The sequence below is a fragment of the Syzygium oleosum genome, unplaced genomic scaffold (assembly GCF_021117445.2).
Source record: "Syzygium oleosum isolate NSW1041296 unplaced genomic scaffold, Sole_v2.1 Sole_v2.07, whole genome shotgun sequence".
NCBI classification, from domain to species: domain Eukaryota; kingdom Viridiplantae; phylum Streptophyta; class Magnoliopsida; order Myrtales; family Myrtaceae; genus Syzygium; species Syzygium oleosum.
The window spans coordinates 2,590,882-2,602,317 of NW_026607491.1; the positions used below are offsets into that span (position 1 = coordinate 2,590,882).

At 41.5% G+C, this 11,436-nt stretch overlaps 1 protein-coding gene across 1 annotated transcript; it reads left to right on the forward strand.

Moving 5' to 3' along the window:
* The first annotated feature begins 3,784 nt into the window (after positions 1-3,784).
* LOC115682257 (60S ribosomal protein L35) lies at positions 3,785-5,742 on the forward strand. Its single transcript, XM_030606429.2, has 4 exons — positions 3,785-3,895; positions 4,026-4,161; positions 4,647-4,803; positions 5,419-5,742. The coding sequence occupies exons 1-4, from the start codon at positions 3,892-3,894 to the stop codon at positions 5,491-5,493; spliced, it is 372 nt and encodes a 123-aa protein (XP_030462289.1). The 5' UTR covers positions 3,785-3,891; the 3' UTR covers positions 5,494-5,742.
* The last annotated feature ends 5,694 nt before the right edge of the window (positions 5,743-11,436 follow it).

An 11,436-nucleotide genomic window follows, 5' to 3' on the forward strand; every position in this document is an offset into this window, starting at 1 on the left:
ATGGAAATCCAGATTTCCTTTCCGGTGCTGGAGAAGGAAAAGGATTTCCTATTTTGTTTCGGCATATATTCAATTTGTGGGTTATTGGTCTTTTGTAGGGTAGATATGTGCGTGTGCGCATGGTGTGTGTACTTGTGGATTTTGTTTGTGGGAAAACACCACAAAAAACCCCAAATTATGTCACTTGTGACAAATTTATCCTGAACTTTTTTTTGTAACACGAAAAACTTCAAATTATGCCATTTGTGACACATTTACCTCATAATACTTTGCTCCAAGGGCATTTTCGTCTTTTTCCTTTTTATGTTTTTTTTTTCCTTTTTTTTCTTTCTTCTCTTTTCCCTCCGCCGGTCATGGCGGAAAGAAGTCAGCGAGGGCGGCCCTCGCCGGCATTGGGGTTGGGTGAGGGCTGCCCTCGCCGGATCTGGCGAGGGCGACCCTCGCTGGCGTTGGGTGAGAGTCGCCCTCGCCCGACTTAGGCAACCCTTGCTGGTGTCGGGCGAGAGTCGCCCTCGTCGACGTCGAGTGAGGGCAACTCTCGCCTGACGCCGACGAGGGCAGCCCTCACCCGCTCAGGTGAGGGCGACTCTCGCTCGACACCGGCGAGGGTTGCCCTCACTAGATCCGGCGAGGGCAGCCCTCGCCCAACCCAACGTCGGCGAGGACCACCCTCGCCGGCTTCCCTCCCCCAGCCATGACGGAGGGAAGAGAGAATAAAGGAAAAAAAAAACAGAAAAACGAAAAAGACAAAAATGCCCTTGAGCCAAAGTATTGCGGGGTAAACGTGTCATAAGTGACATAATTTGATATTTTTCGTGTCATAAAAAAAAGTTCAGGGTAAATTTATCACAAGTGGCATAATTTGGAGTTTTTGGTGGTATTTTCCCTTTATTTGTAACAAGGTTGATGCAAAGCCTTATGTGAAAAGTTGCGGCCGTGTGTGTGTGATATGATTCGGCATGCAATCCAAGGCATGACATACGTGCGAATCGTATCTAATAGAAGCTTTTGGCCGTGACAATCAATTGTGTTGCGTGCTCATGAATTACATCATAAGTGTTTGAAGTCATGAAAATCTTGCGTTCAGATTTGTGTAATTTTTTATGTGAGATTGAGAGATTGTTTTGCGAGAAATTGTGAGGGCTAAACATTATTTGAGTCTGAGTTATTAGGTGTAATTGGGGATTAGGAATAGGTCCCACCGACTGAGCCATGTAAATCTGTGCTCGATTTAGTTTGCTTGGTCTGTTTATTTTAGCATTTGATTGCTTGTTTTTTTGCAACAATTGGTATCAATACTAGATTTGGCTGAGTTGAAGCGAATCAATGATAATAAAAGAAGGAAAAGTGAACATTAATGATTTGATGGGAAGTATTTTTGTTTCTAGAAGATGAAAATTGAGGATTATCTGTACTAAAGAAATTTGCACTTGCACTTGTTGGGGAGAAGCCAAATTCGATAGAGGAAGCTGATTGAATTTGTTGGTTAGATTGGCGTTGGGTGTTATTTGATTGTTGTTATCTTGTAACATTGAGTTTAACATCGTAAAAGAGGAGATCACTATGGGGACTAATGAATGCCTTATCGAACATGTATGAGAAGCCATCTATGATTAACTAGGTCCACTTGATGCGACGATTGTTTAACTTAAAAATGGGCAAAGATGGATCGGTTGTTGAGCATAACAATGAATTCAATGTGGTCGCTAGTCAACTAGATTTAGTTAAGATTGATTTTGATGATGAAATATGTGCTTTGATTTTGTTATTCTCACAGTATGATAGTTGGAATACAATTGTTACTAGTGTCACTATTTCCTCTGAATCAAGAAGTTTGACATCTGATGAGGTTCGTGATTTGATTCAGAGTGAAGATACTCATGGAAAAAAAATGGTGAACCTGTGCTTGCTAATGAAGTGGTAAAGGTAAAGGAACAACTAATACTCGCGTTAATTGGAGTAGTGCGACTTAGAGTGACATAGTCAGTTGTAAGACTGGTGGTGATGTCTGTTGTAATTGTGGCAAGAAGGGGGCATCTTAAAAAGGATTGCCTAGAACTGAAGAATGAGAAGGGTAAGAGAAATATAGTTGAGTCTACAGATGATTTGTAGTTATAGCTGATAGTAATTCATTTAGTGTTGATTATGTTTTTTTTTATCACTAAAGATTTGTCATTTGATGGATGGGTTATGGATTCTGATTGTTCGTTTCATGCTGCACCAAACATGAACTTGTTTATTCCTTATCAGTGCAACGATAGTGATAAAAGTGTAGTTGGGGAACAATGCTGGGTGAAATATTGTAGGTATTGGTGAGGTTAGAATGATAATACATGATAGTATCATGAGGGCATTGAATGGTGTGAGGCATATTCCAGAATTAAAGAAGAACCTAATTTCCTTAAGTATCCTCGATTCAAACAGATGATTCCAACATCTCTGTGTCGAAATGAAAGGAATCTATTGTGTGGTTATGTTTTAAGGAACTAAATGTATATAGGTGATGTGGTTTAGGCAACAGCAGAAAGTGCAATTCAGTAAAACTATCGGAGAAACCACAGAGATTACATAGTTAATTCACTTGGGTATTTCGCGACAGTTAGAAAGCCGAATGCAACTGCTGCTTGATTCTTCATGTGTGAAAATCTGTGTTCATTACATTTGGATTCGTTGCATATTCTAGCTATGACTGTTTGATCTGGATTGTTTGTTCCTGAAGCTTGTCCTTGGCTTGTACAACTATCAGATGTTGCTCATATAGCTCATGATGGATACTACGTAAGTGCTTATGGTGGGTATTGGTCTTCCCACATTTAAATTTTTTTTTTTTTTTGTGAATGGCTAATAAATTTACTCATGACAAATTCCTTCTCAATTTCCCTCTCCATCAGCACAAGTTTTGAGAGTTCGCATCGACAGCACTTTTGCTCCATGACAGTATGATTCTTCTGAACTTGTGATCGCACGTTAGAGTTGTATATAGGTGTCTCTCGATCAATTGAAGACAAAAGTGGTTGTTAAACATTAATACGAAACATTTTTCTGCGGAAGACTGAATTTCGCAATGAGTCATCAAGACCTTAATTTCCGAGCCATGTGATACTTTTAAAGGTAAATCTGTTTCCTTAAATCTTGTATTAGCCAATTGGCAAAGAGTCGAAAGATCTAATGCCTTTCACATGCTTCTCGTTGGCTATTTTACATTGAGACCGAGATCATCTTACTCTCTCCATATTGCTATATATATGCACAACATATTGAGATAATGATTTTGGCATGTGCTGAGACATTTTGTTCTTTGTTTTATGTCAGAACGAATTGATTCGAAAATAATTCTCGATTATAATGACTAGAGTTGAATCTCCAAACCTCTTGGACATTCAGTCATTTAAAGATCGCTTATTTCAATTCGTCCCTCAAATTTTTCAAGACACGGACCAGGACCGACAGTTTCTTTGACACGAATTTGCTTTGGCTATGGAAATGGACATTAACAAACTCGAAAACATCACAAAACGCAAAATCAAAATCCATTCCTTAGCACGTTCAACAGAAGGAACAACAATCGGGATCTTCTTCCGTGACACGTTCGTTATTCATAACAAAAAGAACTTGACATGCGAACTCGAACTGGTAGCTGATTTTGGGCCCAACATTGGGCCGAAAGGCCCACAACTCAAGCCATTTCGGTTAACCATGGGCCTATTTGGGCCACGAACTGGGCCGGGTTCAACTCGGCCCATATGAAACGGCAAGAGGAAGCAAAACCCTATATAAATGCTTTAACCCCATTTCGTCCCTAGGGTTTCGCAGTCGCAGGAGGAGAGCAGAGCAGAGTAGTCGCCGAGCGCCGCAGCCGCCGCCGAGAGAGGACCTCCGATCACAGCAGCAATGGGTGAGAGCGACGGCGCTCGCTTCCGCCTCCCTCTTTCTGTCGATTCCGTTTTGGATGTCTTATTGCGTGCTGTCTTTGAAATTTTCGCGACTTGAACTTTTTGCCCTTCCGTCTTGAACCGTGTGAACAGCGAGGATCAAGGTGCACGAGCTGAGGCAGAAGACGAAGGCCGACCTGCTGGGCCAGCTGAAGGAACTCAAGGCCGAGCTCGCCCTCCTCCGCGTCGCCAAGGTCACCGGCGGCGCGCCGAACAAGCTCTCCAAGATGTACGTCGACGTTCTCACTTGATTTCTTGCGATTTGAAGGCCTAAGTCAAGAGCTTTATGTTTATGATAGATGGTAATGTCGCTTTTGGGATGATTATTAAGCTTGGGTTATGCTGGTTAAAGTTGGGTTTTCGGTTGTTCTTGATATTCGCGTTTGAGGAGGTCAGAGCACGCTGTCTTGTTGCTGTTTATTTGATGGGTGATGAGTACTTTATGGTAATGGGTGGTGATAGCAACTTTGAGTTCTGTGCTGGAAGCCGGTCGGGTTATAGTTTGTAAGGCATTGAAAATTCGAAGTAGTTTGATTTGTTGATGAATCTCAAGTAAAATGCAAAGAGTGGTCTATTTGCAAATTTACCTACTGAAACTTCGAAGTGCAATTATGGTAGCTTAATGGGTATAATATAACGGTGGGCATTGTTTCCAATTGGACATAGGGAACTAGTGCTTTGGTTTAATTGGTTTTTGAACATCGATTGTTGCAGAAAGGTGGTGAGGCTGTCGATTGCACAAGTCTTGACTGTGATTTCGCAGAGACAAAAGGCTGCTTTGAGGGAGGTTTACAAGAACAAGAAGTACTTGCCCCTTGATCTCCGTCCCAAGAAGACCAGAGCCATTCGGAGAAGGCTAACAAAATACCAGGTGGTGATTTGCTCCTTATTTCTAAGCCTTTATATCTAGTTGTTAAAATGCATCTTCCTTCTGGAATTGCTCATAAACTAAAAAGATATATCACATGGATATTTTAAAAATGGCCAGTGCTTGTTATTCTGGATGGTCCTTTGCTAGCTCAATGGTGTGAGCAAAAGCAGGACATTGCTTGGTGAGGATATTATTTTGGAATGAGTGAAAATTTCAGAGGGTTTAAGTTGTAATAATTAGTTTCTGTGAACCGTCTGTCTCAGCTGGGACCATATGCTGTTGCAAGATGCGTGATTTTTCTCTTTAACATGGACCATGTGATCTGCCTTTCGTATCCTTCTCTTTCGTTTATATTGTATTCTTTGCATGCTTCCCACGTCCCATTTATACTGAGAATTTAAACTGTCTTTACATCTAAATTCTTCTAAACTTTTATATGCACTTCATGAATCCTTAAAACTTTTGTAAAGATTTTTTTCTGATGAAGTTTTCTGTACTGGACTTTTTCTCCAAGTTGTCTTTGTGATTCATCATTTGCTTGAATTGGCACGACACATTTCAAATCAGTAACGCATTAATTCGCACACTGATTTTGTATATCTTGCTTCTGCTCAGGCATCTTTGAAGACAGAGCGCGAGAAGAAGAAAGAGATGTACTTTCCCCTGAGGAAGTATGCCATTAAGGCATAGTAGGGATACCGCTCACGTTGTATTGGAGCTTTGTCTTTTATGAATATCTTGGTTGATCAAATTTTCGGGTATCTTGATCCCGCATCACAGTTGGGTGACAAGAAATCTAGCTTTGGCGCTTTATTTTTTCCCCATTGAGGACAATTGTCAGGTTTTCTTGACTTCGTAAATTATAGCTAGGGTTGAATCTTCAACAACTGATGATCATGATTTGAGAACCACCATGCATGCGGGCGTGCGTTTTTTTTATCAAATTTATCTGATGGTTTATCTATCTTAAATCTAGTCTTACACAACAGACAGAACACTGTACATGATAGAAAATGTACATATCATCTTGGGTTATTTCCTAAACACGGATTAGGAGGGAACAATCCATAGGTACTGCAGCCATGATTCCTGAGACACTTAGCAGTGATAGCTGATGTGTCGCTTGTTGTTTCAGTGCGACACAGCTGTTATTTCACGGGCTGTGAATTCTGAGGCTTTGCTAGTAAGGTGTGCATTTGACGCTCTTCTTGCCAAATATGAGCATAGTTGTTATAGGCGATTTATTCCAATAGTTGAAATTTTTTTAGGAAAGTACAGTTTGTTATCATTAGTTGGAACTATAATTGTGAAGGAAGCTGGGAAGGGTCAGGAGCTTTTAGCCTCTAGCGTGATTTTGTTAGTAGCTGCGATTGGGGGAAGGAAGCAGCTCTTAGCCTCTGTCCGGCCAAGCTGTGGTCTAGATAGCATTCGTCCTAACACGGTATTCACCAAAGATAAATTGGCCCTTTCTGTTGGGATAGTGGATCCAATCTGTGAGATGAAGGAATCTTTAGCTCACACGGAGGTGATTTATGGTGTTCTTCGATTAGAGTAGAATAGAGAGGCTAGTGCCTTTTCAGGCTTCTTTCGCCGTGTACCCCGTACATACTCCGGTGGTCATCCAAAGGTTCTTGATAGGCATTATTGGAGGCTGAAGTCGATCTTAACACCCGTTCTCCCAATTCACTGACTTGAGGCCTCAGAGTGCATTAGGGGGGGGGGGGGGGGGGGGGGGGAATGTGGTGTGGGGGTTGGGGTTGGTGGTTGCTTTTCTCGGACTCTTCCTCTCCCATCTCTCGTGTAGGGATCACAGACAAAGCCGGAAGTTGAAGCTTCCATTGGCGAGCCAACCATATCCCACAAAACTAGCAAAATGAAATTTGTCTCGTGAATGAATGCTGTACTTCTAACATAAAGAGACAGAGAGAACGATATGTAGTTATGGTTTCACAATACAGTACAAAGCAAGTTAATCATCAACATATAAAACAATCTTTGGATTTAAGGGCCAAGTAGAACTTCAGCCCATAATCCCAAATTACCTATGTTGAACCTGTATTCCTGCCATGAAATGATCAATTAAACTGAGACCACCCTTATTCTAATCTCTGTCGAATACATATTTAAGTAGCTAGAGGAAGAGAGGAAGAGATGAGAGGACTTCTCACCATCTTCATTAATTTGAGGAATTATGATTAGAAGCTGAAGAATGACCATGGCAAGGACTGTTTGGACCGCTGCCAATATTAGCTTTCGATTCATGGCCTCTGTCATGAGTTCCTGATCTATACAAGTATTCAAAAGCATGTCGTATATCATGAACTCCAATGAAAGAAAATGCAGCTCTAACTAGAAAGTCAAATAATCTGGCGATAAGTATTCCACAAAACTTCAGGAAAATTACCAAAAAAGTCCTAAATCTTTTGCAATTGTGCCAATTCAGTCCATCCGGCCACTTTTGGCCGGTGCCGGCCAGCTGACGTGGCAATTTTTAATAATTTTTTTTTTATTATTTTTCGATTTTATTTTATTTTTTTCTCTTTATTTTTTTTTTCCCCTATCTTCTTCCCCGGTCGCCGGTCTGACGACTGGCGAGAGGCTGAGGCCGGCGAGGTGGACCTCGCCGGCCATGGGCGAGGTCAACCTTGCCAAGGCCAGGGTGAGGTCGAGCTCGCCCAGCGATGGCGAGGCCTCGCCATTGCTGGGCGAGCTCGACCTCGCCCGGCGACGGCGAGATCTCGCCAGGTCTAGCGAGACCTCACCGTTGCCATGGCCGGGCCAGGTCGAGTTCGCCAGGCCATGGCGTCGGCGAGATGGACCTCGCCGTCGCCAGGCGAGGTCGACCTTGCCAGGGCCGGGCGAGGTCGAGCTCACCCAGCGACGGCGAGGTCGAGCTCGCCGTCGCTGGGCGAGGCTGGCCCTCGCTAGTGCTGGCGAGGGCCAGCCTCGCCCACCTCGCCGGCCTCAGCCTCTCGCAGGCTGCCGGTCGCGGGACCGGCGACCGGGGAAGAAGATAGGGGAAAAAAAAAAGAAAGAGAAAAAAATAAAATTTTTTTATTAAAACTTGCCATGTCAGCCGGCCGGCGTCCACGTCAGCGCCGACCGGCCAAAAGTGGCCGGATGGACTGAATTGGCACAATTGCAAAAAGTTTAGGACTGAATTGGCAAAAAAAAAGGTTTAGGATTGAATTGGCACAATTGCAAAAGGTTTAGGACTTTTTTGGTAATTTTCCACAAAACTTCTATTAATTCAACTATAAACAAACCCCGGAAAAAAACATGTGAGATTGGTTAATAACTAAAACAACATTTCACCACCGGTCGAGAATGGATAATTTTGGAGACTTCCAGACAAATTCACGAAAAGATTAGCTCTATACCACAAGAAAGCATTTTATGAAACGGATATACCACGTGATAGTAATGACTTGGTGAACTGATCAGCCATCAATACCCACGTGCCATGAATCTTATCCTACTCGATGTCACATGTGCATACAACCACGTCTTGCTTCCGCGTGGTGGATCCGTCATATAAAATGCTCTTTCATATATTATTTGTGGTTGTGATTGGATAGTATCGTTTGGAGTCGAGTTCGTAAGCGAGTGGCGATTGCTTATGCATAAAGTATGGAAGCCAACTTTTGATTGAGACATGAATAGATGAATGGATAGATTCTATCCATGCAGAAGTCAAACGTCGTTCGAACCAACTTGGTCGTTCAAACATTCGGGCGCAAGGAGGTCAATGGATGAACAGCATTAGGGTTGCAAAAATCCCACTGACCTTCAATTGGAAGGCGACTTGGAAAATTTGTATGTCCTGTTGCTCCACGCAATTGGCAAGAAGTTTTAACCTCTCTCTCTCTCTTGGCAAGAAGTTTTAACCCCTCTCTCTCTCTCTCGCTCTCTCTCTCTCGTTTAAAATTCAAAACTAAATAGAACTTCTTCTCTCTCTCTCTCTCTCTCTCTCTCTCTCTCTCTCGTTTAAAATTCAAAACTAAATAGAATTTCTTGAAATTCGAATTATGTAAGCATTCAAATGGTATAATCATAGGAAAAGTTCTTAAATTATCCAAGAATTAAATTATTGAATTTTAGAGAAAAAAATTCGTATTTAAAAGATCTTAGACTTTATGTAGAGTTATCATGAAACATTTTTCACTCAGTAATAGTAATAGATCCTTCGCACACGCACATGCCAGACAAGAGACGGATTCGAGTCTCTTTTTAGTAGGAGAATGGAGATGTCAATCTCAAATGTGAGATATGTGTATCATGAAAGTAGGAAACTTGTTAGGTAACTACGTACAACTATCAAATTGCCATTATTTGCATTTGATTTTTCTTTATATTGAGAACTAGGACAATTTAGTGATTTGAAGGATGGACGCCAAATTTGAAGGTTGATTTGATAAGTAAAATACACAGACAAGTCTCTTTTTAGTAGGAGAATGGAGATGTCAGTCTCAAATTTTGAGATATGTGCATCATGAAAGTAGGAAATTTGTTAGGTAACTACGTAGAGATATCAAATTGCCATTATTTGCATTTGATTTTCTTTATATTGAGAACTAGGACATTTTAGTGATTTGAAGGATGGACACCAAATTTGAAGGTTGATTTGATAAGTAATATTGACATATAGATAAATAGAGAGGTGATTACCCATAATGAAAAGAATTTTGATCCTACTGTTTGATGTCATTGACAAAAGAAAATTTTTCTAAAGTAAAATTTTAACTATTGGTAGCTGTACACTGAGTGGGTAGTGGCATTTTTTTAACGGTAAGGTGGTGTCCGGGCCGGCCCATTTTCGTGTACCTCGACAAGTCCATAATGACAAGAATTTCGACCCTATTCTATCATTTTGATTGACAAAAATATAATATTAGAGAGCAAATTTTTAAATTTTGGTAGCTGTGCATCGAGTTGTAGAACTGAATGGGGTCTAATGGCATATCTCTCTCTCTCTCTCTCTCTCTCTCTCTCTCTCTCTCTCTCTCTCTCTCTCTCTCTCTCTCTCTCTTCACAGCGGTCGGTGATGTTTAGGTCATTTTTCGCACACCTTAATAAGTCACACTTACGTGGCTGATCCTTAAAGGGTACACTCAGGATTTCACTTCCAACAATACTTGAATCCAAACTATAAGGAGAGAAGCAAACTCTCTTACCATCTAAGCCAACACCTTGTTCGCTAGATGAGTGGGATTGTGATAGTATACTGGGAGAAAATGAAAGCGACCAAAACCGAGAAAATTAGAAGAAGTAATCAAAGAGAAGTATAAGTAGACTATTGACCGTTCCGCAACTGGACTGTTTAGTACTTCACGGAAATGATCGAGAAGGTAAGCTCAGGTTCATTGCACTTGAAACTCGGAAGTGCACAGAACGTCAATGACCTTCTGAGAAACTCCAAACCGTCATACACACGGCAAATCTCCCTCATTCACGGAATCCGAGTCTCACTCACAATTCGATGGAATTACTTAGACTATGAACACCGAGAAGTTACTATCGCAAGATCTGTATAGACCATGTAGACCAATATCATCAGCACCATCAATTATGTGGGTCTCATTGCAGAAGGCACATGATCACTGGTCTAGATGAATTTGGTCTACGTTGTCCTTAAGTCATACGATGTTTTTCTTTTTTTGTGAAAAAACTACCCTTAGCACTCGTCGAAAAAGCTTTTCCGGGGTGTCTTGTGCCATCTCGAGTGAAGTTTACCAGTTTGATAGGGGGTGGTTTAAGACCTCGAATCGCATTTTCTTCATTTATCTGGGGCTAGTTCTCTAGATAAAAGCCCGCTAGGGTTTTCTATGATTTCCATCCTGTTTCTTAGCTTTTGAACTTTGAATCTCTTCGGACTTGTGTGCAGATTTTGCAGAGCTACATGCATATCTGCACTAGTCTCCTTCTCTTTGTCCGATAATTAGAATCTACAAATCGAAAGTTAAGAAGCCAGGGTTCCTGCATTTGCAATTTTACGTACGTGTTGCTTATGGATTCGGACTCGCGCTCTACGATCCCGACCATTGTCAGTTCCATCTTGCCAGGGAAGAAGTAATTTAGGGCATATTTGATAACCATATGAACAGACACTGCACTGTTTCCTTAACTCTCACTAGTTGACCTCGACGATAACTACTTCAGCTTTTCGCCATTATTTTTCTTCAGGATTAGTTGAAAACAAAGTTGGCGGATAGACCGACCCTAGTTGATTCGATTATCCTCCCAGTTGTTATCTAGGCTTGGTCATATATATCACGAGCAAGCAATTTTCCTTTCGTTCAAAGATCAGAATTTCGATTCGTTGAATAGGGGGCATTTCTGTGCGAACATTCTTAGGTTCTGACTTTATCGCAATTTCCTCGAACCCATAAAATATACTAGGAAATCGCCATTATTTTTTCACTATGCTTCATCATGGTTGCGGTCTCCTCGTCAGAGTTCTTGCATAATCTCGAGCGAACGAGACAGATCATCAACGTGCAGTCGCTAATGATCCTGCTGGCATTCGCATCTTATGTTGGTTGTCTGCTCATTTCCCCAGTAAGAAGCGGTGTTTACGCATACAAGTGATGGTGAAGCAAACCAGATAATGTAAGTCATCCCTTGATTGAGATG

Bases quoted from the DNA above. Each gene is read 5' to 3' on its own strand.
- LOC115682257 (XM_030606429.2), top strand. The intron at 4,162-4,646 runs GTACGTCGACGT...CGATTGTTGCAG, and splicing joins CCGAACAAGCTCTCCAAGAT to AAAGGTGGTGAGGCTGTCGA. The intron at 4,804-5,418 runs GTGGTGATTTGC...GCTTCTGCTCAG, and splicing joins GAAGGCTAACAAAATACCAG to GCATCTTTGAAGACAGAGCG.